Source organism: Ornithorhynchus anatinus, chromosome 5, assembly GCF_004115215.2.
Source record: "Ornithorhynchus anatinus isolate Pmale09 chromosome 5, mOrnAna1.pri.v4, whole genome shotgun sequence".
In the NCBI taxonomy this organism is placed as follows: domain Eukaryota; kingdom Metazoa; phylum Chordata; class Mammalia; order Monotremata; family Ornithorhynchidae; genus Ornithorhynchus; species Ornithorhynchus anatinus.
The window spans coordinates 72940973-72968633 of record NC_041732.1 but is presented as its reverse complement, the minus strand read 5'-3'; the positions used below and the strand labels follow the sequence as shown (position 1 = coordinate 72968633).

The window sequence follows — 27661 nt, the reverse complement described above, 5'->3', positions numbered from 1 at the left end:
AATATAGAAAACCAAATGCTTCTGCCATTCTTCACAGGGCTAAGCAGGCAGCTTGGGAATTCACCACTGTATTCAACAGGAGCAAAAAAAACATCTGGAGCCCCGCTGAGGCCAGACTTGAGAGGTTTTGTGGGTTCCCCAGGCAAGTCCAAGATCTACTGGCCTGTCCCATGGAAACCCCACACCCAAAGCAATAGAAACAGCACGACTGATGGACAATTGAAAGGCAGGTAGAATCAGTGCTAATCAAACCAGACTAAGGGGTAAAAAGGAGACAAAGTGAAAGAAGAGGGAAGGTCTGAGTGGTCCAAGGCACCAAAGAAGCTAAAGTGGAATAGGCGAAACACTGGAAAGAAGTTATACTAAGTAGGATGACTTGGCTACTACATCCCAGAATCCTCCTGGATTTGGGCATCAGAAGGGAGCAACTGTAAAATGAAAATTCAACAGTAAAAATTAGCAAAGCTGGAATCCTTGGGGAATGGGTGGGATTGGTTAATCAAATATGCCAGACAGCCAAGAGTCAGGGCTGCCCACCCAGGAGAATTCGCTACTGCAGTGACCCTATTGTCTTACTACTTTGTGCCATCATTCAGTTGTATTTATTGAGTGCTTACTGTGTGCAAAGCACTGTACTAAGCACTTTGGACAGTAAAATATACTAATAAACAGACACATTACTGCTCACAGTCTAGACGGGGAGGCAGATATTAATACAAATGAATAGATTAAATAAATAAATTACAGCTCTATACATATGTGTTATGGGGTTGGGAGGGAGGATGAATGAAGGAGCAAGAAAGAGCGGTGCAGAAGGGAGTGGGAGAGGAGGAGGGAGGGCTTAGTCAGGGAAGGCCTCTTGGAGGAGATGTGCCCTCAATAAGATTTTGAAGAGGGCGAGAGCAATTATCTGCCTATGAGGGAGGGGGCTCCAGGCCAGAGGCAGGACATGGGTGAAAGGTCAACAGTGAAATAGATATGATTGAGGTACAGTGAGTAGGTTAGCATTAGAGGAACAAAGTGTATGGGCTGGATTGTAGAAGGAAGGTAGCGAGGTGAGGTAGGAGGGGACAAGGTGATTAAGTGCTTTAAAGCCAATAGTGAGGACTTTGTGTTTGATACAAAGGTGGCTGGACAACCATAGAACTTTCTTGAGGAGTGGGGAAACATGGACTGAACGTTTTTGAAGGCAAAAGATTCGGGCAGCAGAATGGAGTATGGACTGGAGTGGGGAGAGACAGGAGGCAGGGAGGTCAGCAAGGAGGCTGAAACAATAATCAAGGTGGGATTGGATAAGTGCTTGAGTTAATGTGGTACCAATTTGGATGGAGAGGAAGGGGTGGATTTTGGCGTTGTTGTGAAGGTAGAACTGACAGGATTTAGTGATGGCTTGAATATGTGGGTGGAACGAGAAAGTGAGGCCAAGGATAATATCAAGGTTACGGGCTTGAGAGACAGGAAGGATGGTGGTGCTGTCAACAGTGATGGGAAAGTGATACTTAGTACTCAACAAATTCCGCAGATGAGGATTATGGCCACACGGAGAGATATAGTAAAGAGTTGGGGTTTTGGAGAATCTCTACAGGGTGTCCAGCCCAGTCACCCACAGTGTTCCTGATGACCAGTGGGATGGGCCAGGGCCACAGTTCAGTTTTGAGTGAGTGCTCTCATTCAGAGGGTAGGGCATTTGACATCATCAAGAGGGAGCATATCCTAGGCAAAGGAATATTTTCATGGGTGTTATTGATACTGAGATTATTCTGTGAGTGAAGAAATGCTTGTGGCTTAGTGGAAAGACCACAGGCCTGGAAGTTAGAGGATTTGGGTTCTAACCCTGGCTCTGCCAATTGCTTGTTGTGTGACCTTGGCCAATTCACTTCATCTCTCTGTGCCTCAGTTTCCTCAACTTCAAAATGGGGATTCATTACCTGTTCTTCCTCCTACTTGGTGAGCCCCATGTGGGACAGGGACGGTGTCCAACCTGATAAACTTGTACCTACCCAACCACTTAGAACAGTGCTTACACATAGTAAGCATTTAATAAATACCATTCAAAAAATAGCAAATACTTTGGAAAGTTGTTTCACTGTGGTCTATGAGACAGACAACTGAAAAGTTTACTGCAAAGCTTGGTTATCTTCTTGACATCACCAGAAGAGCTGTGTGACTCTGGGCAAGTAACTTCCTTCTATGCCTCAATTTCACCCTTGGGGAAATTAAAAATAGTATTAGTCTCTTCTCTGACTCCCAGGAATGCTGTGGGGATTCATATCAAAATTTCTTTGGATTCTTGGAAAAACACTTTCTAAAATTAGGGCTGCCCCCTGGCTATTACAAAGACAAAAATCACGACCTATAACTAAATGAAAGAAGTTTACCCAGCTCTTTTTAAAATCTGCACTCTTACTTCCTTGCCTTCTGTGCAAATCCTTCTGTTTAAACTTTTTAAAATGAGTTCAATCCAATAACTAATTTTCCAATTTTATAGTTCTCTTCAGGGCTTCCGCTCTCCCGCTTTCGATCAATATAAATCTCTTCTGTCTGCTGTGGGTGTCAGGTACATAAATATCCATTTTTGCCCCCCTGCTTTTGCTCTCAATGACTCTAACAAGAGATGTTTAGTGCATGCTCAATGATCCCCTCCCAGAGACCTTGGGTGGGACGATTAGAGCCTCTTGGTGAATCAATTGCCATTGATTAACAAACATATTCTCCCTACCAACTAACTAATGGCTTAAGTAGTAAAGTAAAAAGGGGGCTTGTGGGGGGTGGTGGGGGAGTGTGGCTGCTAAATGCTCCAACTGGCCACAGGGAATCATCTCTAGGAAGAAATTTGCCTACGGACAAATGTGTGTGGAGAAGGAGCAAAAGTAGCACCCTGGTGAAGAAGCTTAATAAGGTTTCCCCAGCGACTGTCTCAACCAATCCAGACAAGGATGAGTTCCTTGACATTGCCTGGTCTGTCCACCTTAGAGCTCCTTTATCCCAGCCACTTGGCTCACAGTTTATTTAAATCAAGCTTAGATGTCTCTAGCCAGCACTGCTAAGGATTTTAACCTAAGCGCTATCCCATGGAAAGATGGGAACCAACCCAACCAAGAGCAGGAACACAGAGACTTGATCCCTGTAATCCAGGATTTTGAGAGCAGGAAATCTTTTGCACTCAAAAATTCCATTTAAACTAGAACTCGGGTTTGGGCATAGGAATCACCCCACCTGAACACATTGGTCCTGCCTCATTTGCATTATAATGATTTAGTTCCCTCCCAGTTCACTCTCTTGTTTTTTTTAATGGTATTTGTTTAGTCCTTACTGTGTGCCAGGCACTGTATTAAACAGTGGGGTAGATACAAGCTAATCAGTTTGGACACAGTCCATGTACCACATGGGGCTCGCAGTCTTAATCCCCATTTTACAGAGGAGGAAACTGAGGCACAATGAAGTGAAGAGACTTGCCCAAGGTCATACAACAGAAAAATGGCAGAGCCAGAATAATAATCATAATAACAGTAGTATTTGTTAAGTGCTTACTATGTGCCAGGCACCATACTAAGCTCTGGGGTGGATACAAGCAAATCAGGTTGGACACAGTCAGTGTCCTGCACACAGGACAATCTTAAGGCTCCCAGTCTTAATCCTGGTTTTTACAGATGAGGGAACTGAGGCAAAGAGAAGTGAAGTGACTTGTCTAAGGCCACACAGCAAATAAATGGCAGATCCAGGACTAGAACCCATGACCTTCTTACTCCCAAACCCGTGCTCTATCCACTACCTCATGCTGAAGCAGCATGGGTCAGTGGAAAAAGCACGGGCTTGGGAGTCAGGGGTCATGGGTTCGAATCCCGACTCTGCCACTTGTCAGCTGTGTGACTGTGGGCAAGTCACTTAACTTCTCTGTGCCTCAGTTACCTCATCTGTAAATGGGGATTAACTGTGAGCCTCCCGTGGGACAACCTGATTACCCTGTATCTACCCCAGCGCTTAGAACACTGCTCTGCACATAGTAAGCGCTTAACAAATACCAACATTATTATGCTGCCATGCTGCTTCGTCAGGTCCTCTGACTCCCAGGCATGTGATCTTTTCTCTAGGCCATACTGGGAAGAAATGAGGTGGGGACAACGTTGTCCTCCCCACCATGGCCATCTTGATTTTTTCTCCAATTCTCTGCTTGCCCCTCAACCTTCTCAGTCCCCATAAGACATCCAGTCCCAGAAGAGCTGGGGTCCTGCTTACAAATACCACAGTTATTATTATTACTGAGCACCAATTGAGTATGTACTAAGAGCTCAGGAAAGTAAAATAGAAGCACAGTTTATGCTGCCTGCCTAAAAGGAGCTTGTCCAATAGCTGGAGATGCAGAAATAAAAATATTCACAACCAAGAAGGGTAGGTCCTTTGGGTGTAGCTGTGCACAAAGAGTGGTTCCCAACCACTATGCCATGTTACTTCTCCACCAACACCAATAAATATCACCAACACAACTATTACTACAACGTGGCTCAGGGGAAAGAGCCTGGGCTTCGGAGTCAGACGTCATGGGTTCGACTCCGGATCTGCCACTTGGCAGCTGTGTGACCATGGGCAAGTCACTTCACTTCTCTGTGCCTCAGTTACCTCATCTGTAAAATGGGGATTAACTGTGAGCCTCACGTGGGACAACCTGATAACCCTGTATCTACCCCAGCGCTTAGAACACTGCTCTGCACATAGTAAGCGCTTAACAAATACCAACATTATTATTATTATTACAAGTATTATTACAATAACTAGTAGTAGCAGAATCATACTTACTAAGCACTTCTGTGTGCAGAGCACAGTACTAAGCACTGGGAAAGAGTACACAGGTGGGAATTAGACATGGACATGTCCCTCTCCTGTCCCACCCCCTCAGCACTGTACTTGTCCGCTCAACTGTATATTTCTTTATCACCCTATTTATTTTGTTTATTTTGTTTAATGATATGTACAGCACCCTGATTCTATTTAGTTGCCATTGTTTTTATGAGATGTTCTTCCCCTTGACTCTATTTATTGCAATTGTTCTTGTCTGCCTGTCTCCCTCGATTAGACTGTAAGCCCATCAAAGGGCAGGGACTATCTCTATCTGTTGCCGACTTGTACAATCCAAGCGCTTAGTACAGTGCTCTGCACATAGTAAGCGCTCAATAAATACTATTGAATGAATGAATGAAATGATCCTTTAAGGGGCTCAATAATCAATGAATATCAATTAGGGAAGCAGCATAACTTAGTGGAAAGAGCATGGGCTAGGGAGTCAGAGGACTTGAGTTCTAATCCCAGCTCTGCCACTTGTCTGCTGTGTGACCTTGGGTGAGCCACTTAACTTCTCTGTCCCTCAGTTACCTCATCTGTAAAATGGGGATTAAGACTGAGCCCCGCGTGAGACAAACAGATTACCTTATATCTACCCCAGCACTTAGAACATAGTAAGTGCTTAACAAATACCATAATAATAATAATAATCAATAGGATACAGACATATCAGGAGCAATGAAACAATAAAACACTACAGTGCCAAAGAGCCCAAGACAAATACACCATATACACAAAATATTACTACTATACAAACTAAGGCCAGGCACAGTTTAGGGATCCAGCTAGTCAGTTCAGGATTTTATCATTAATAATAATAGTAGAATTTGTTAATGATAATAGTAATAATAATGGCATTTGTTAAGCACTTACTATGTGCCAAGCACTGTTTACTATGTACCAAGCAATATACTAAGCACTAGCTGGATACAAGATAACCAGGTCAGACACAGTCCCTGTCCCACATGGGGCTTACAGTCTAAGTAAGATGGAAAAAGCTATTGATCCACATTTTGCAGATGAGGATATGTAGGCACAGAGAAGTTAAGTGACTTGCCCAAGGTCAAACAGCAGGTAGGGCCAGAGCCAAGATTAGAACCCAGGTGATCGGGTCGCAGGCCTGTGCTTTATGCACTCGGTCATGCTGCTTCCTGTTTAGAAGAAGATGATTTTAATCCAACCACTGGGCAGTTAACTAGCAACTAGCACATAGCCTTTATTCCTTTGGAAATACTAAATTTTATGTCCCTACACCCCATTCGCCAGGAAATGGGTTGAAAAAAAGACTGGGGGATATAATTTTAAAATGCTAATTACGCCTCTTGCTCATTTAATACTTCGGAGCACGATGCCTATTATTTCTGCTCCTTCCATAGCCAGGAAAATATACAACAGATATTTGTAACTTTAGATTTCAAAATGTTTGTTTTGGAAACTTCCAGCTTTAGTCTCCCATGGTGACATGTGTGATGGTAAATGCTTTGCTAGGATCCTCAGAGCCACTCCATCACAACTGAGAAGCAGAACAATCACTACAACATCGACCCTGCACAAAGTGACTACGTTTCCCCACTTGCTACTGAAGTTGGATTTGGAGCTAATAGTTGTTCCGGAGGAATGAGAGCATCGCTTGTTGGGAGATGGGATTTGGACGCATGGCTGAACATGGATGGATTAGGACAAAGTATCTTGTTAAAGTGCCCTTGTGTTTCAAAAACCGTCTCCTGGAGAAAATGAAGCAGTCCTGACAAAACTCCTTAGTGCTCAATGACTGCAGGGAAAGAGATTCAGGAGTGAATGGGCAAATACTGAAGAAACAGATCTAGGGTCCCGGCTGACTGTGTGAGGAGTCAGTCCATCAGTTGTATTTACTGAGCGCTTACTGTCTGCAGTGCACTGTACTAAGCACTTGGTAGAATTCAATATAACGATCTAACAGACACGTTCCCTACCCACAATGAGCTTACAGTCAGTCTAGAGGGGGAGACAGACATTTATACAAATAAATAAAATTATAGATGTGTACATAAGTGCTGTGGGGCTGGAGGGGGAATGAAGAAAGGGAGTAAGACAGGAAGCCACAGAAGGGAGTGGAAGAAAAGGAAAAGAGGGCTTAGTCGGGAAGGTCTCTTGGAGATGTACCTTCAATAGGGCTTTGAAGGTGGGGAAAGCAATTGTCTGTCGGATAAGAAGAGGGAGGGCATTCCAGACAACGTGGGCGAGAGGTTGACAGCGAGATAGACAAGATCAAGATACAGTGAGAAGGTTAGGATTAGCAGAGCCAAATGTGCAAGGCTGGGTTGTAGTAGGAGAATAGTGAGGTGAGGTAGGAAGGGACAAAGTGATTGAGTGCTTTAAAGCCGACGGTAAGGAGCTTCTGTTTGATGTGAGGGGGGTGGGCAATGACTGGAGGTTCTTGAGGAGTGGGGAAACAAGTCCTGAGCATTTCTGTAGAAAAACGACCTGGACAGGAAAGTGGAGTTTGGAGTGGAAAAGGCAGGAAGCTGGGAGGTCAGCAAGGCGGCAGATGTAATAAGCAAGGCAGGATGGGATAAGTAATTGGATTTTGGTCATAGCACTTTGGATGGAGAGGAAATGGTGGATTTTAGTGATGCCCACACCACCACCTTTCTCAGAGTTCTACACATTTATAGATCACCCAGGTGTACTAGGATGACACAAGAGTGGCATACAAAAGAAGATCCTGGATCAGACCACCTGATCCACCATGCTGAGAAGCATTGTGGCCTAGTGGAAAGAGCCCGGGCTTGGGAGTCAGAGGTCTTGAGTTCTAATTCCGGCTCCGCCACTTGTCAGCTGTGTGACTTTGGGCAAGCCACTTAAATTCTCTGTGCCTCAGTTACCTCATCTGTAAAATGGGAATTAAGACTATGAGCCCGATGTGAGACAACCTGATTACCTTGTATAATAATTATGGTATTTGTTAATCATTTATTATGTGCCGAGCACTGTTCTAAGCGCTGGGGTAGATACGAGGTAAACAGGTTGTCCCACGTGGGGCTCACAGTTTTAATCCCCATTTTACAGATAAGGTAACTGAGGCCCAGAGAAGTTAAGTGACTGGCCCGAGGTCACACAGCAAACAAGTGGTGGAGCCAGGATTAGAACCCACGATCTCTGATCTACCCCAGAGCTTAGAAGAGTGCTTGGCACATGGTAAGCATTTAACAAAATACCATAATAGTAATTATTATTATTATTATCCAGTCGATTCTTCCCTGAAAGGGCCGAGCTATTTGGTTTCCTCCAAAATATCCAAGGAACCACCTGCACAGACTAATGGGACTCGGATAGGGTCTGCAATCAATCGATGGTATTTACAGAGCAGCCAGCTGGGCACCGGGGAGAGTACAACAGAGTTGGTAGACATGACCCCTGCCTTCAAGGATCTTACAATCCATTGGGAGAGACCGACACTAAAATAAATTACAGACAGGGACATGGCAGAGTATAGGAATATGTGCATAAGTGCCGTGGGGTGAGTATCAAAGTACTTGAAGGGTAGAGACCCAAGTGCATAGGTGATGTAGAAGGGGAGGGGAACAGGGAATCCACAGTTTTTAGACTAATTTCCAACTTTAATTGGGATAGACAGGTTCTTCTGCTAACCAAACTGATTTTGCAAAGTGTGGAGACAGGAATTCCTCCAGGATGGGGTCTGCTATTTCATCTAGTGAGTAAAACAGCGTAGAAGGGCAGATGACGTCTGGAGGAGGCTACGCCGACAGATGTGATTAACAACCAAATATCTGCCTGTGCAATATCTCCATTTCTTTCAGAGTAGCAGTGGAATAAGCATTTAAAGAGGCAAGAAACAGAGGACAGGTCATGTCTGTCAAAGTAATAGCTCAATGTAATAATAATAATGTTGGTATTTGTTAAGCACCTACTGTGTGCAGAGAACTGTTCTAAGCGCTGGGGTAGATACAGGGTAATCAGGTTGCCCCATTTGAGACTCACAGTTAATCCCCATTTTACAGATGAGGTAACAGAGGCACAGAGAAGTTAAGTGACTTGCCCATAGTCACACAGCTGACAAGTGGCAAAGCCAGATTCAAACCCATGACCTCTGACTCCCATGCCTGGGCTCTTTCCACTGAGCCACGCCGCTTCTCTGGCGTATGGCATCTGGCGTGCTTAGTAAATATCATTAGTTTTAAAATATTAAAAATATGTGATTTGTCTAGGCCATTAGCTTCCTTTTCTACTTTTGGACCCTGGACTGCATAGAAACTGCCTCATCTCTTATTGCCACTGATCTGAGCCTCTGTGGAAGGTGGTGTTTTCCATTCTTTTAAATACAAATAAAAATTTTGGTTGCCTCAAATTTCTTTTTTGCCAACTCCTCTCCCCCGCAAGGCATTAGGAAATGCAGGGAGAACAAAATTCATTTTCTTACAGTCAAATTGTTACTCAGTTTGAACAGACTAGTGGTTATTTACAAGGTTAGATTTAACTCTTCCAAGCTATCTCATAATAAAGTCATCCCAATGTCTGTCACAAGGTGCCTGGGTGGCCTTGGCTAGAGGTCATCTACCTTGGCTCTGTAGATTACACACATCCATTGACATTCATTTATTATGTGCACTTAATTATTTGTTTTGACCACCCTAGTCCCAAATATTTCTATATTTATCTCCCTCGGAGTATAAAGTTCCTTGTGGGCCAGGAACGTGTCACTTCTTTATTCTATACTTACCAAGTGCTTAGTACAGCGCACTGCACCACTGGGCACTCACTAAATCTCTCTCCCTCTGGACAGTAAGCTCCTCATGGGCTGGGGTTTTGTCTACCAATGCTGTTGTAGTGACCTAACCCAAGCACTTAATAATAATGTTGGTATTTGTTAAGCGCGTACTATGTGCAGAGCACTGTTCTAAGCGCTGGGGTAGATACAGGGTAGAGAAGCAGCGTGGCTCAGTGGAAAGAGCACAGGCTTTGGAGTCAAAAGTCACGGGTTCGAATCCCGCTCGGCCACTTGTCAGCTGTGTGACTTTGGGCAAGTCACTTAACTTCTCGGTGCCTCAGTGACCTCATCTGTAAAATGGGGATTAAGACTGTGAGCCCCACGTGGGACAACCTGATTCCCCTGTGTCTACCTCAGCGCTTAGAACAGTGCTCTGCACATAGTAAGCGCTTAACAAATACCAACATTATTATTATTACAGGGTAATCAGGTTGTCCCACATAAAGCTCACAGCCTTAATCTCCGTATTACAGATGAGGTAACTGAGGCCCAGAGAAGTTAAGTGACTTGCCCAAGGTCACACAGCTGACAAGTGGGAGAGCCGGGATTCGAATCCATGACCTCTGACTCCCAAGCCCGGGCTCTTTCCTCTGAGCCACGCACTTAATACAGTCCTCTGCACACAGAAAACACTCGATAAATACCACTGATTGATCACTTGATTGCTAAATGCTCTTTATACTACTACCACCATCCCCCATTCACCTAAGGGCTCAGTGACTTTGTTACTAAAAAGGGTAAGGTTCAGATTTGCAATTGGAGTGGAAGAAACCAATAACACAATTAAAGTTCTATTTCTAGGCAGTCATGTGTGAAAAGCTAAGTAATATCCCTTAAAAAGGTGGCCTGTTCCAAACTGGACTCCAAGAGCATTTTCAGTTGCTGCAAATGACATTCCTTCAAGCCCAGACTCAGTGAAAAACTCAACAACATATAATTGAAATGATTTAATAAGCCCATTTGTGACATTTATACTGACACTTGAAACAATTTAATAATTTGATGGGCAATATCTGCATTTCATCCTACTGAGTAGAGTAATTCTTTAGAGACATATGTATCAGCAATAAAAAGTACCAGATTGTGATTTTGAAGGAGACAATGTCACCAAATATAATTCTTCAGCCCAGAAAATGGTTTGTGCCACTTTCAAAAAAAAAAAATGATATTTGTTAAGTGCTTATTATGTGCCATGCACTGTACTAAGTATTGGGGTAGATAGAAATCAGGATGGACACAGTCCCTGAACCACATAGGGCTCGCACTCTTCATCCCCATTTTACAGATGAGGTAACTGAGGCACAGAGAAGTTCAGTGACTTGCCCAAGGTCACACAGCAGGTGAGCGATGGAGCCAGGTTTACAACCCAGCTCCTCTGACTCCCAGGCCCATGCCCTTTCCACTAGGCCATGCTGCTTCGCAAACCTGGGAAAACTCTTCAAGAATCATAGGCCTGCCCAGCAATTCCAACCAGTGTCAGGCAGGCAAGAGAGAAACTGACAAACTCAATTTATTACTCAGTCCTGCAGGAGTTGGTCACTGGGAGGGCCACTTTGACCAATCCCATTATCAGGTGTACAACTCCCAAAGGATTCTAATTCTTCAATTTGAAAATTACTTCTTTCTTGCTTCATTACATCCTCCCTTCTTCACTGATTCACAGGCAGAGATCAAACTGTCCCAAAAAGAGAACCCCCCCAAAAGGACCCCCCCAATTACTGCTCTGTCCTACCCATCCTCTCCTCCTACAAGCAGGCTTCTTGGTTCCTAGAACCCTTTTTCTTCAGCTCTTCTTGCCAAAGTAATAATAATAATAATGTTGGTATTTGTTAAGTGCTTACTATGGGCAGAGCACTGTTCTAAGAGCTGGGGGAGATACAGGGTCATCAGGTTGTCCCACGTGAGGCTCACAGTCTTAATCCCCATTTTACAGATGAGGTAACTGAGGTACAGAGAAGTGAAGTGACTTGCCCACAGTCACACAGCTGACAAGTGTCAGAGCCTGAATTAGAACCCATGACCTCTGACTCCCAAGCCCGTGCTCTTTCCACTGAGCCATGCTGCTTCCCAAGTAGGGTCACACACACTCTCGTTGTGGACAAGGAATGTGTCTTCTTATTGTTATACTCCCCCAAGTGCTCTGTACACAGTAAGCGCTCCATAAGCAACTGAATGAACACCGTCCTCTTCTATGTTTAACTGATGACTTGAAAGAGCAACGGATAGAGCCAAAGTAACCGAGGGTCATTAAATTAGAGCAGCTGCGTTCTACTAGTAAAGTTTATTAAACAGAAATAGAGTATATTTTCTCACATCTTGAAAGCAGCAATGCCAGGCTGTAGCTATGAGGTGTTGCTGGCTACCGAATATCTGATCAATGATCCTGTGTCTAAGAAATAAGATGGTTAAAGTAGTTTTACTGGAGGAATAACAACCTATCCTTGAAATGAGAGATATTAGGGGCACAATATTAAACACTAATGAACCAATTAGCTACATATAATCAAGACCTCAATTTGCAAGACTTGGGGCTCATGGGAATGGAAGTGAAAGAGTTCAGTAATAAAGGCAGAAAAAGCAGACTTCCAAAAGCTGGAAAATCTCTTCCTCAAGTATGAAATGTTTTAATTTAGAGGTGGTGAGTGGGGAAGTTTTTCTCCCTCAATACGTCCAATGTCAGCAACAGCAAGGATCAACCAATACCCAGCCCACTCCATCCTAATCCTGACCAGTGAATTGATGTCCTAGAAGCAATGTGGCTTAGTAGATAGTCAGATGACCTGGATTCTAATCCTGACTCTGCCACTTGTCTATGTGACTTCTCTCTTCTTTCTGCCTCAGTTCCCTCATCTGTAAAATGGGGATTAAGACAGTGAGCTCCAAATGGAACATGGACTGTGTCTAACCTGATTACCTTGTGTCTACCCCGGCGCTTAGTACCATGCCTGGTACAGAGTAAGCACTTAACAAATATTGTTATTTAGGGTTGGCCAGTGAACTTGTGTGGTTAGAGTGTGGTGCTAATAGTGCCAAGGTTGCAGGTTCGATTCCCCTTACAAACTATTTATCTTATTAAGCACTTAGTTGAATGTTCTGCACACGGTATGCGCTCAACAAATACGATTGAATAGCAGGTACTATTGGAGAGATAGGGGAGCCCAGGTCTTAATGGTGAAATTACAGGGATAGGACCACAGCTGTCCTTAGAGCCAAGGGGCCCAACCTAAAAAAAGACATTAAAGTGGTTCCACTAACAACAGTGCCACAGTCAGGGAAGAATTTTAAGTATTCTACATCCAAAGCCCATTTCACAGATACTTAACTTCATCAGTATCATCAATGGCATTTTTGAGCACCTACTGAGTGCAAAGCACTGAATTGAGCACTTAGGAGATTACAAAGGAAGCAATATCCCACTGCAAGCAGGGGTGCCCACTTTTCATTTGGAGTGTGGGGGTGAATTTGGGTCAGAGAATTGAGGTGGTGGAATCTTGGAGGCGGTGGAAGGAAAAGGGGACAGGAAGAGCAGGAAAGAGGAAAAAGAAGGTTCTCACTGGGGCTTCTCCTCTTCTTCTACTATTTTCTGTGGATCCACACTGGGCACCGGGACTGAGCACCAGGACTGGATGTGGGTGGTTTGGGGGAGAAGGATCACAGGAGGCAGTCAGGGGATGCCTGGGCACAACCGACAGAAACAGCTCAGCTCTTGACCTCATTCCAAAATCCTGCATGGAGGAGCTGCTTCCTCGCTGGGGATCTAGTGGACAAGAGCCTCTGTGTTGTGAGCAGACCATTGAGCAGCACAAGTGCTGCCCAGCTATGCAGCCTTTCAGTTGTGGCTGTGGAATTACCCAGTGGTGCAATATCCACTTATCCAGAGCTCAGGACCCCCAAAGTGGCAGCAACAGTGCCTGGAACAGAGTAAGCCTTTAAATACCATAATTATTATTATTATTATCCTCTTGCTGCCGGGGCACTCAATCTCTAGACTGAAAGCTCATTATGGGCAGGGACCATATCTCTAATTCTGTTGTATTATACTCACCTAAGCACTTAGCACAATGCTCTGCATGTAGTAAGTGTGCAATAAATGCCACTGATTGACTGATTGGGATAGGTCAGAGAAGTAGCCTCTTCCCAGTGTGCTGCCCGCCCACAGTGGCTAAGGCCTGGCTGCCCCACAGCTCCTTGCTGATGGCAGCAGCGGCCTTGAGGGGGGAGGTGGAAGGAGCAGGGGGCAGAAGGCCACATCCCATTGGCCGATGACAAGGAGTACAGGTGCCATCTTGGTTTTACCTCCAAACGTCTTTCCAACTCCAACAGGCAGGGCAGGTCAGTCCCAAAAGCTATGGTGTATGAAGTATATGCTATCACACAACCAGGGTGAAGTCTGCTTCTGCTGCAAGCTCATTGTGGGCAGGGAATGTGTCTGTTATACTGTACTCTCCCAAGCGCTTAGTACGGTGACTGATTGATGGATTAGTGAAGAACTAAGGCACTCAATAAATATGATGACGAGGTGAACTAAACCAGCATCCAATAAGTCCTGATTTCATCACCAACTAACTACTTGGGGCTCAGAACTATCCTCAGTAACCTGTGTGTTACATTACAAACTTAGGAAGATTTTTGGAAATTATGTTCCAAAATGGAGATACAAAGGAATAGATTTGTTTTTTTCACTGTTCTCTTACTGATTAAAAGAGTGATGTGAGGGACTGTATCTGAGGAAGAGTGACAGATAGGAAAACCAAAAAGTCATGAGAACCACCTCTGCAAAATCCAAGGCCCGAGAATCAGAGTTCTTACTGAAAATGATAGAATTTGTCAGAAATAATGACCAAGCAGCCACAATAACAATGCATCATTAATATTGTTCATGCAACAAGTTGGCCTCAGAGATGAACCAAAGTAGTTAAAGAGAAGTGAAGGGTGGCAGAATTACATGTCCAGATCAGCAGAGTACATCGCCCTGCCCAGGCTAGGATAATCTTTCTGAATTTATACAAGCTTTAACAACTGAATGCGTAACATATTTTCATTGTTCTACACAGTTAGTAATTTGTGCGGGAAATCATTTCATACCCTGAAACATTTCTTTGCCAGATTACATTGGAGAAAGCACATTTTATGACAGTTAAACAGAATCCAGTACTCTATGTTAAGATAAAACTGCAGCATCAGAGAAAATTTATGAACTATTGTACAGCCAGATTCCATAGCAGCACGAAAGCAGCAATGCATGTCCAAACCACTTTCCATTATTTAAGCATTTCAAATGAAGATTAAAAGGAAATAAAGTGTCAAGTAAAACATATCCATTTCTGTATATAAACTTTGCGATCAGAAATAAGTTATTACAATCATTCTTAAGGAGACGTTATCTAAATGGAAATGAGACTATTGCTAAGATGCAAAACTGGAACAGCTGAAAGATCATCAGCCCTCAGGAGAGCACATGGTTCCAACCTCCTTCTAGAGTTGAGTGCTTCTACTCCTTCTGGCTCTCTTTTCACCTATTGCATCAATTGATGGTATTTATTGAGCTCTTCCTGGGGATTGAGCACTGTGCCAGGCACTTGGATAAGAACAAGACCAAATGATCAGACTATCCAGAAGGTGAGTTGCAACACCATCATCCATTAATCAGGGTGTCCGAGGCTTTCCTAAAGGCAGATTTTCCAGGCCAGTTCATCCAATGGGTTGGTGTCCCACTGCCCCACTCCCACTAGCCTTTATAATAATAATACTAATAATAACGAATATAGTATTTGTTAAGCAGTTACTCTGTGCCAAGCACTGTTTTAAGCACTGGGGTAGATACAAGTTCATCAGGTTGGATACAATCCCTGTGCCACATGGGGCTCACACTCTTAATCTCCATTATACAGATGAGGTAACTGAGGTCCAGAGAAGTTAGATGACTTGTCCAAGGTTATATAGCAGACAAGTGGTGAAGCCCAAGCTCTATCCACTAAGCTGATATTTATTAAGTGCTTACTGTTTGATGAGAGCTATGTTAAACTCTGGGGTAGAGAAAGGAGAATCGGATGGGACACAGTCCTTGTGTGGGCAGGGATTGGCTCTTATTTGTTGCTGAATTGTACTTCCCAAGTGCTTAGTACAGTGCTCTGCACACAGAAAGGGTCAAAAAATGTGATTGAATGAATGAAGGAATGGGGCTTAATCTAGTCAGTCAGTCATTCAGTCAGCTGAATTTACTGAGAGCTTATAGTATGCAGCACACTGTACTAGGTACTTGGGAGAGTACAATATAATAATATACAATATAACAGATACATTCCCTGCCCACAAAGAGCTTACAGTATAGAGGGGGAGACAGACAATAAAATAAATAAATAAATTACAGATATGGACATAAGTGTTATGGTGCTGGGAGGGGAGGATGAATCTAAAAGGTAGGGAGAGCAAGCATCTCATACCCATTTTATAGGAGAGGCAATTCAGGTACAGAGAAGTGATGTGACTCACCATCATAATAAAAATTATCATGTTGAGTTCATATCTTTTATGATTTATGTATTTCTAATAGTTATACTTTTATAAATGAGTTTGTTTGGTTTACCCTTTCTCCATGCCTTTTAATTGGGGCACAATTTTCTTTGAAATATAGATATTTTTGGCTTTTTTGCATTTAAAATAGGCGAAAAAACTTTTAAGAAAATTATAGGCTTTGGTATCATTATAAGATTAATATAAAATGAGCACTTACACTTTTCAAGAACTGTTTTCATAGAAGCTGCATGGCCTAGTGGAAAGAGCATGGATTTGGGAGTCAGAGGACCTGGAATCTAAACCCAGCTCTGCATATTGTTTGCCGAGATGACCTCGTCAGTTTCTTCAACTGTAAAATGAGGATCAAATACCTGTTCCTGTGAACCAAACGTGGGACAGAGACTGTGTCCAACCTGAATAACTTGTATCTACCCTGGGGCTTTGACCAGTGCTTGACACATAATAAGTGCTTAAAAATAGAATATGAATAATAGTAATAACAACAAGGTCACACAGCAGACTACTGGCAGAGTTGGGACTATAGCTCTGGGACTACAGCCCCAATCTCCTGACCTCCAAAGCTGAGCTCCTTATTTTTATTTGTGGTATTTGTTAAGGGCTTATTATGTGTCAAGCACGGAACTAAGTCCCTGGGTAGATATAAGCTAATCAGATTGGACACAGTTCATGTCCCACCTGGGGCTCACAGTCTTAATCTCCATTTTACAAATGAGGTAACTGAGGCACAGAGAAGTTAAGTGACTTGACAAAGGTCACCCAGCAGACAAGTGGATTAGAACCCAGGTCCTTCCAATCCCCACACCTGTGCTCTATGCACTAGGCCACAATGCTCCACCTCTTGTCTACTTGAAAAAGATACACTCTTAATTCAAGGCTGTCCAGAATTTTTCCAGCTTTAGGCAAATGTTCAAAAACTTGCTTCTTCGCTGCATGGAGGGGATTCATAAAGATAAGAGCTGAGAGAGGCTTTCTTAAAACATACAGTGCCTGGGGCAGGGAACATATCTACCAACTCTGTTGTACTGTACTCTTCCAAGCGTTCTACACACAGTAAGCACTCAATAAATATGATTGATTATTGAAGTTAGAGCCAAAAGGTCAGTGCCTGCTTTAAAACTTTTCTTCAACCTAATCAGGGAAAATGAGTTTGGTGGGTTTATGGTGTGGAAACTGTCATGGGGGTGGTTCTCATACTGCCCATCTAATTGCATCAGGAACAAGAAGTAATAGCTCATTTACTTTCCCCAAGGCTCAAACAGAGAGCTTTAGCAAAAAGGGTTAATGGAATAACTCTAGACTGTAAGCTCCTTGTCGGCAAAGAACACGTCTATCAACTCCGTTGTTTTATATTCTCCCAAGCACTTAGAACATTGCTCTGCACGCAGTAGGCACTCAATAAATACCACTGATTTATTGATTGACTAAATACCTAACAGACATTGACAGGGAGGGTCAACTCAGACAGAAGGTGCCATTTCTGCCTGAGGAGTCTGGGGGTACCTCAAAGAATATATTAAGTCCATGAGAGAGGGAAATGGATGTAAAGGACATGATAAAACTGAAAAAGTTTCCTACCCTTTTTATTTACATTTGTGCTCCCAAACCCTAGGAATTTATAATCTTAGCTATGGGCCGAACACACAGCCTTTTCCTAAAATTCACCATGAGACCTGACAGTACACTGAGCGCATTTATACTTTAGATCACATGGCCTCAACTATTAACAAGTGAGTTATATATAACTGCGGACTAAATGGAAGATTACATTTTTTATGGCCCAATATGATGAGTATTGATGTTAACCAGTATAAGGTATTATTAGGATGATGCTATCAGGATGAAGTAGAAAAAAATAAAAAACAGGAATACCCCAGGAAGAAGGAAGGAGGATTATTGGGAATGGTACCTGTGGGGGTTGGCAAAACGCTGATAATAACGGCTGTCATTCGGATGACTATAATTTGTCCACAGATCCCTGAACATAACCCCCAGATCAAACTTGAATACAAGTCTCACATGTGATCTTACCTTGCCATCTACTCCTGAAGGGGCACAGAACACATACTCCAGTTGAAAGACAATTCCAAACGCTGGGTGATTAATCATCTCTGAGAGGCGAATGCGACTTCTCAGAACCAGGGCCTGATCTCCACTACAATTTTGGAAGCACAACCACAAGACAGACTGTAAGCTCATTGTTGTCAGGGAACACGTCTACCAATTCCATTTTATTGTACTCTCTCAAGCGCTTAACAGAGTGATCTGCACATTGTAAGCATTCAGTAAATATCATTGACTGATTAATTGACTGATGGAATGGAAGAGGCCATATTTTGCTGATAGGGCTGCTAGGTCTACCCACAGCTGGGCTAGAATAATAATAACTGTGGCATTTGCTAAGTGCTTACTAGGTGCCAGGCCCTGTACTAAGTGCTGGGATGGGTATAAGCAAATTGGGTTGGACAGAGACCCTATCCCACGTGGGGTTTTATAGTCTCAATCCCCATTTTACAGATGACGTAATTGAGGCCCAGAGAAGTGAAGTAGTTTTGCCCAAGGTCACGCGGCAGACAAGTGGCACAGTCAGAATTAGAACCCATGACCTTCCGACTCGCAGGCCCGAGCTCTATCCATAATGCTGGGCTATCCTATGATGGGCCGGCGAGATTTCCCACATGTGCCTCCCAAATGCTGCTACATGGTTTTCATCAGAAACCCACCAAAATCAGGTTACGTCCCATACCAGACCTACTTTATGAGTGAGGATTCTGACCAGATATCAGAAATTCCAGGGCCTGCTTCCACCACAGCTATCGCTATTGCCCTAGTAATGAGGCATGGCCCTTCCACTAGGCCTTTTTAGCTGCACTAAGGTTCTTTAGCATTTCTATATGCAAAGAATAACGCCCTTCATAGCTTGTGGCTCTCAGAAAACAGAGGTTAGAAACATAACTGCCTTAGATCCCCAAAGTTCTGTTACCTACCCAGAGGATTTAGTTTCACTTACACCCCAGAGCTGGATGATCAACCAGAAACAAAATCTGTGGTGGGAATGGTCCACTCTCACCAAATGCAGCATGCAGTCTGAAATTTTGACCAAACGATGAGAAACCCCAATCGGAACGCAATACTCTCACTGTAATTTAGGGTCTCGAACAGGTTGTTCCCGCAGACCGGCCCAATCAGGTCAGTGGTCTCAGAGATTGGGGGATGCTAAACAAAGAGGTTGTTCTCCCCTTGGGAAGCAAGAGGGAGGTTCATTGAGTCACTACGCTTATCAATTCCTTAGCGAGAACGGCTCGGCACTAAGAAAAACACAGGGAAATGTTCGCTTGGTCTAAACCGACCAAGAGGAATTCAGTTCTCTCTTCCCCATCCCCCGGTAGCATGGGTGCATATACAAAGGGCATGTGCCCGTTATACTGTACTCTCCCAAATGTTCAGTACAACGCTCTGCATACAGTAAGTATTCAATAAATATGCTGACTGACTTCCATGTAACTTGGTGCAAGACACCTAACACTTCAGCCTCAAGTTTACCTAACTGTAAAATGGGGATTAAATACGTTTCCCTCCAAGTAGGACAGGGACTGAGTACAGCTTGAAAGCGGCCCTGGCATAGTGGATAGAGCATGGGCCTGGGAGTCAGAAGGACCTGGGTTTTCAACCAGGCTTTACCACTTGTCTGTTGTGTGACCTAGGGCAAGTCACTTCACTTCTCTAGGTCTCAGTTACCTCATGTATAAAATAGGGATTAAGAGTGTGAGCCTCCTGTGGAACAGGGACAGTGTCCAACCTGATTAACTTGTATCTACCCCAGCGCTTAGAACAGTGCTTGGCACATAGTAAGGGCTTAACGAGTACCAGAATGACTATGAGGATGATGATTACAAAGAGCATGTGGTGAATCATGTCAAAGGCAGGAGCCCTATATTGGGATACCTTGCACATGTGTCAAATCTGTATCAATACCTGATCTTGGTGGAGGAACTGATTTTCTTGGCAAGGCTGGTGGCATGCCCCAAGTTCACTTCCGCCTCCGGCATCACCACAGCGACCTGGGGCTTCTGAACAAAACCCAGTCCATTGTGCACCCCGACATGGACGCGCCGCTCCTGGATTGCTACCGAAGTCCCGTCCGAAGTGGAGCTATCCTGGAAAGACATATTTTTTCTAGAATTAAGCCTCTGAGCCCGGGAGAAAGAGAGTATTGCCGACGGTGACCGAAGCAAAGGGAAAGAATCTACTAGTTTATCCCAAAGTACACTGCTAAAATTGGTGAAGGTTTACAGGTGACACCAGGCTTAGTAAAAGGATTCTTCTGGAAGGGACAGAGAAATAATATATGGTTTTTGTTTCAATCCATTTTCCAGAGACCTATGGGTTCAGGGGAAGGCTGGCACTCCAAGTACAATTTCTTCATAATCATAATAATAATAGTCATATCTGTTAAGTGCTTACAATGTGCAAAGCACCATTCTAAGTGCTAGGGTAGATACAAGGTAATCAGGTCGGACACAGTCCCTGTGCCACGTGGGGCTCACAGTCTTCGTCCCTGTTTTACAGATGAGGTAGCTCAAGCGCAGACAAGTGAAGTGACTTGCCCAGAATCACACAGCAGACAAGTAGTGGAGCCAAGATTAGAACCCAGGTTCTCCTGACTTCCAGGCCTGTGTTCTATCTACTAGGCCATGCTGTTTCATCACTGGATCTCTATTAAAAGCATCGATAAGCGAATCCTTACTCAAGGTTATCAACCCAAGGCTTCACCAGATTCTGTGCAAAAGACAAGTGGTCATTGACTTCGGTTCATCAGCAAATCCATAATATTTATTAAGCACTAACGGGAGACAGTGTACTTTACTGTAGTTGAGTAGAAAGAACAAGGGACTGGGAATCAGGACACCTGGGTTCTCATTCCAGCTTCACCACTTGCCTGCAGTGTGACCTTGGACAAGTCACTTAATTTCTCTTTTCTCTGTGCCTGTTCCCTCCTCTGAACAATTAGAATGAGATACCTCCACTCCCTCCCCTTTAGACATTGAGACTCATGTGGAATGGGATTATGTCTGGCTTCTATCCCTCTCCTCCCCCCGGCCCCAGAGCTTAGTACTTGGCCCAAAGTAAGTATTTAATAAAACCATCATCATTATTATCGGGAAAGGACAATACATTATTAGAAAATGGAATCTACCAAGAAGGCCTCCACCTACTCCCCTTCTGACTTTCACTGGATCTCAAAATGCAAAAAGACACTTCAAATGCAATGACTATTTATTACCCTTTCTTGCCTCATTCTTCCCCCTCCTTTAATCATAAAAATAGTATTTAGAGGGGAGGGTCACAAGGATTTTTTTTAATGGAAAGCTTAGACAATAAGTCATAAACTAATAAAAATGGAATCTGCCCCAAAGTGATCAGTAGATATTAAAGTGTTTCATCTTAACCAAAACTATATAGCCAATCTGATGAATGAACAAAGATTTTTCTCTAGGTTTTCACTGTCTATTGAATTAGATGATCACTGAAAGTGATCCTTAAGATCTGAAGTCTTCTTTTTTGACTATTAATCAAGCAAAAATTTATGATGAAAATAATTCTACTGAATATCTGCTAGTTGAATAGAAAGAAATTATCTAAGAATCTGTGAAAAAATTATCTTTAAGAAAATATACAAAACTCAGCAAATCTGTTCCTAAAGCTTTCTTATCCAAAGGCAATCATCTTTATGTAATAATAATACACAGCAGCAATAGCACAAAGGAAATGCACATTTCCATTTCGAACCTGCTATGCTTTGTTTTATTTTCGCCTCTTAGAGAAGACAAAATTAGCTTAAGTTCCCTTTCCAAGAAATGGGAGTGAATAAAATAAATCTACTCACAGACCTGGATTGAAAAAAGGTGCTGCTAATTTGCTGACTTGGCAATCTTCACCAAAAGTATAATACAAAGCACACCGTCAACAACAAAAACAAATGATCGGGGTTTGGATGTCTTTCCCCATGTATTAGCCAAGAGTCCAACCTAATAGCCGATGACAGTCTCAACATTGCCATATTCCAGACGCTGGTGATGGGAGATCTTGAAAGGAGCTTCTCGCTAGATCATTCGGAAATGATGCCTCTGTTGTTTACTGGGGAGTTTTTAATGTTGGTATTTGTTAAGCGCTTACTATGTGCCGAGCACTGTTCTAAGCGCTGGGGTAGACACAAGGGAATCAGGTTGTCCCACGTGGGGCTCACAGTCTTAATCCCCATTTTACAGATGAGGTAACTGAGGCACCAAGAAGTTAAGTGACTTGCCCAAAGTCACACAGCTGACAAGTGGCAGAGCTGGGATTCGAACCCATGACCTCTGACTCCAAAGCCCGTGCTCTTTCCACTGAGCCATGCTGCTTCTAATGGTAATGGTATTTATTTAGTGGTACTTATAATATTTGGTAATATTTGGTAATAATGGTACTTATTTATTTAATGGTATTTATTAAGCATTTACTATATGTCAAGCACTGTTCTAAGCACTGGGGTAGATACAAGTTAATCAGATTGGACACATCCCTGTCCCATAAAGAGCTAGCAGTCTAAGTACTGGGGAGAACAAATATTTTATACCCATTTTACAGTTGAGGAAACTGAGGACAAAGAAGTGAAGTGATTTGTCCAAGATCACACAGCTGCAGTCACTTCTGTCTTCCCCACTGAACTGAAGCTTCATCATCATCCTCATCAGTATTTACTGAGCACTTATTGTGTGAATTGCACTGTACTAACTGCTTGGGGGAATACAACAGAGTTGGTATTCACATTCCTTACCCACAGCAAGCTTACAGTCCATAAGAGGAGTGAAGGAAGTTTGCTCCTTTTGTACTCTCCGAAATGTTTAGAACCATGCCTAGTCTTTGGTAAGTGCTCAATAAATGCACTGACTGCTGAACAGCAGGAGAGCCCATGGACACAGGCAATTTAATCACTGGGGAAAAAAACTGAAGATAAGGTCACGGAAAGGAGTTGAGCTTGTGCTTTTACTCATAACTGTCCCTAAAGTAATCTATTGTCTGTCCCTCAGTTATCTCATCTGTAAAATGGGGATTGAGACTCTGAGCCCCTTAGGGGACAGGGACTGTGTCCAACTCGATTTGCCTGTATCCACCCAGAGCTTAGTGCCTGTCACATAGTGAGCACTTAACACATATCATATTATTATTATTCTTTGTGTCTCAGGTCCCTCATCTGGAAAATGGGGATGAAGACTGCGAGCCAAGCAGCATGGCGAAATGGATAGAACACAGGTCTGGGAGTCAGAAGGTCATGGGTTCTAATCCCGGCTCCACCAATTGTCTGCTGTCACCTTGGGCAAGTCACTTTGCTTCTCTGTGCCTCAGTTACCCCATCTGTAAAATGGGGACTGAGACTGTGAGCCCCAAGGGGACAGGGACTGTGTTCAACCCTATTTGCTTGTATCCACTCAGCACTTAGTACAGTGCCTGGTACAAAGAAAGTATTTAACAAATACCATTATTATTATTATTGTTATTACCTTGTATCTACCCCAGTGCTTAGAACAGTGCTTGGTACATAGTAAGCACTTAAATACCATTATTATTATTATCCTTGTGGCTAGGGAATGTGCCTACCAATTCTGTTAAGCTGGACTCTCCTAAGCACATAGTACAGTGCTCTGAACACACTAAACCACTCAAAAAGTACCATTGATTGACTGATTTGGGGTAAGACCTGATCCAGGAGCACAGACTGGCTTCCAACTGGTTCTCTCACAAGAAATTCAATTTGAAAGTGAGCTGGGACTATAAGTCACCGTTACAAGGAGCTTTCCCCACCAGACCTAGCAGGAACAGGTCCATTCCAATCCACATATGATTCAAGAGTGGCTGAGATATGAGCAAGGAAGGAGAAAATAAAGCAAGCTGGGCTTGGGACAAAATAAGTACAGCCACGAGAAGGAGCAAGTTGGGGACCTCAGAGGCTGAGAAAGGTGAGCTGGGTGGCTGAGACTGTAGACTGTAAGCTTGTTGTGGGCAGGGAATGTGACTGCTTATTGCTGCATTGTACCCTACAGTACTCTGCACACAGTAAGCACTCAATAAATATGATTAAATGAATGAATGAATGAGAGGAGAGGACATGAAGCAGCGTGGCTTAGTGTAAAGAGCATGGGCTTGGGAATCAGAGAACGTGGGTTCTAATCCTGGCTCCGCCACCAGTCGGCTGTGTGACCTTGGGCAAGCCAGTTAACTTCTCTGTGTCTCATTTACCTCATCTGTAAAACGGGGATTAAAACTGCGATCCCCATGTGGGACAACCTGATTACCTTGTATCTACCCCAGAGCTAAGAACAGTGCTTGTACATAGTAAGCACTTAACAAATACCATAATAATTATTATTGTTGCTTTGAAGAATGTCCTAAGCTCTTATCAATATCTCCCTCAACAGCGTTTCCAGAGCAGGATTCCACATCCATTGTGTCTCCATCCTGTGCCCAACACAAGGAAGGTTGGCCCTTGTGCAGCATACCCAGTGCTCTCGGTGGGGAAGTTCAGGACAGGCAGCTGGGGAGCACCGGCGGAGATCCGGTCTCCTCCCCTACACCTTCCTAGTGGTACCGCTGCCCCAGTTACATGGCTAGCGAGCAGGGTGGAGAGGGCTACCACTGCAGCCAGTAATCACCCACTGAGCCTGCTTCAACAGGTACTAAGGGAGGAAGGACAAGGACTCACCCTCCCCTCCTTGCCTCACGAGGCTGGGCTTCAGATGGCTGAGCTTGGGATCAAAACAGTAATAATAATTATAATGATAGTATTTGTTAAGGGATTACTACTACCCCTCCCTCTGCTCTACCCCCTTCCCCTCCCCACAGCACTTGTGTATATTTGTACATATTTATTCCTCTATTTATTTTATTAATGATGTGTATATATCTATGATTCTATTTCTCTATTTTGATGGTATTGATCCCTGTCTACTTGTTTTGTTGTCTGTCTCCCCCTTCTAGACTGTGAGCCTCTTGTTGGGTAGGGATCGTCTCTATCTGTTGCCGAACTGTACTTTCCAAGCCTTAGTACAGTGCTCTGCACACCATAAGCGCTCAATTAATATGACTGAATGAATGAATGAATGTGCCAAGCACTGTTCTAAGCTCTGGGGTAGACACAAGGTAATCAGGCTGTCCCCCATGGGGCTCACAGTCTTAATCCCCATTTTACAGATGAGGTAACGGAGGCACAGAGAAGTTAAGTGACTTGCCCAAAGTCACATAGCTGACAAGTGGCAGGGTTGGGATTAGAACCCACAACCTCAGACTTCCAAGCCCATGCTCTTTCCTCTAAGCCCAGCTGCTTCTCTATGAATTGAATGAATGGAATGGAATGAAATGGAATGGAAAGACCCACTCGCTCGTGCTGCTCATGTGCTAACTTACTCAATGTGCCTCCATGTCTATCTCACCACCAACCTCTCCCCCACATCCTACCTCCAGCCTGGAACTCCCTCCCGCTTCATATCCAACAGACCATCACTCTCCCCACCCTCAAAGCCTTATGACAAGCACATCTCCTCCAAGAAGTCTTCCCTGACTAGGCCCTCCTAGCCTCTTCTCCTACTTGCCTTGCACTTGGATTTTTACTTTTTATTCACCCCACCCTCAGTCCAACAGCATTTATGTACATATTTGTAACATTTATTTATATTAACGTCTGTCTCCTCCTCTAGACTGCAAGCTTGTTGTGGGCCGAGTACACGTCTACCAACTCTGTTATAGTGTATTCTTTCAAGCACTTAGTACAATTCTTGGTACACAGTATATGATCACTAAATACCATTGATTAATTGGTTTGATTCAGTGTGGTGCAGGGTACAGGAGGTTTCTATTTCCTGACCATGAGGGATGGGGCTTCCAGACAGAAACCACGGAGAAGATAAGAAACCCCTGTGGTTCAGTAGTTACTCTTGTCCAAACCAGTTAAGAAATTTCCTTCAACAGTAATTCTCAGTAAGCCATGAAGCAACAAAGAGAAGTCCCGTGATCCTGCATGAATAACGTTTCACTGGCTTCCTGTCATTTTGCTGAGCATAATTTCCTGAAGGAATGTGCTTAAACAGAGCAGGGAGAAGGCTATGTAGGTATAGTGAGCTTCATTCACAGAAATCTTCCTAGAGAAGACAAACTGAGTGAGGAGATTTCCAGCTCATCCCCTTGAAATGAGCCGAATATCTTCGAAACGGCCTCGGCTGATGATACAGCCCTCCTTTATAGCTTTGACTCCTTTCATTTGGTGATTTAATTTACTTTAAATGAAGACTGCTTTATGGTATATCAAAACGAATGCCAGTCTGAGGCAGAATAAAGAATCCAGTCTCTAGCTAGCAGGCTCCTCAGACTCCCTCGTAAATTGAAAGCCAATGAACTGAGAGTCCTGCAGGGGATCCTACCACTCTGGACCTGTAACTCTTGCTATATTTCCACGGAAACTGACAAGGAATAAGCCCTTTAATAACTCCTTAAATACCGAAGCAAGTACTGGAACCAAAATGCCTCTCCTGGGTAATACAAAAGACGATAACCCCCTCCACACCCCGCCACCTTCGGGGTCATTAAGAACAAGGCCTGCCTGTCTGCAGCCCCCGGGGCCTGATTGGGGAGTTTCCCCCATGGGGGGGTGTTCTTAGGCCTCGGTTCTTTCCAGGCTGTTCGGCTCTCTAACGGGGGAAGGCAGAGCAAGGAGGACTGAGTGAGTAGTCCCTCCCTCTCTCTTAGGTCTAGCGGAGCCCAAAAGAGATGAAGCAGAGTGAGCACGGAGTGCTGCAGGCCACGGCAAATCCCCCACAGTGCAGTGTTCCAATCCCACAGGGTGACACGGAAAAGTCTCCAAAGTCCTCCTGCCCTCGGCTCCACCTCCTTACGCTGCATGCCAACAAGCAGCAGCATGGTAAAGAGGATAGAGCATGGGCCTGGGAGTCAGAAGGTCATAGGTTCTAATGTACGAACTTGGGCAAGTCACTTCCCTTCTCTGTGTCTCAGTGACCTCATCTGTGAAATGGGGATCGAGACTGTGAGCCCCACATGGGACGGAGACTGTGTCCAACCTGATTTGCTTTTACCCACCCCGGTGCTTAGTGCAGTGCTTGGTGCATAGAACATACCATATTAAAAAAAAAGAAAGAGAAAGAGCTCAAGGGATAAGACCTCCACCCAGCGTCCAGTTTGAAGGACTGTTTAGAAGTTGATTACTAGTCCTGACTCATATTTTATGCACCTAACAATAATATTTACTGGAATTAAGTGCTTACTATGTGCCACACACACTGGGGTAGATACAAGATAATCAGAGAGATGGATTAGAACCCAGGTTTTTTCAATCGTATTTATTGAGCACTTACTTTGTGCAGAGCACTATACTAAAGCGCATGGGAGAGTACAATATAACAATAAACAGACATTCCCTGCCCCCAACTAGCTGACTCCCAGGCTCACATTCTTTCCACTGGGCCACACTGCTTCTCT

General features: G+C 43.8%; 1 protein-coding gene across 2 annotated transcripts in view; it reads right to left on the bottom strand.

The window, feature by feature from the left end:
* Window positions 1–27661, bottom strand: part of NPHP4 (nephrocystin 4) — a 169772-nt gene that overhangs the window by 76028 nt on the left and 66083 nt on the right. For both annotated transcript variants that reach the window (XM_029066495.1, XM_039912090.1), the window contains 2 exons: window positions 20114–20295; window positions 18170–18293 (listed from right to left, as the gene is read on the bottom strand). In XM_029066495.1, coding sequence (XP_028922328.1) covers window positions 18170–18293; window positions 20114–20295 — 306 coding nt within the window. The remainder of the gene's footprint in view (window positions 1–18169; window positions 18294–20113; window positions 20296–27661) is intronic.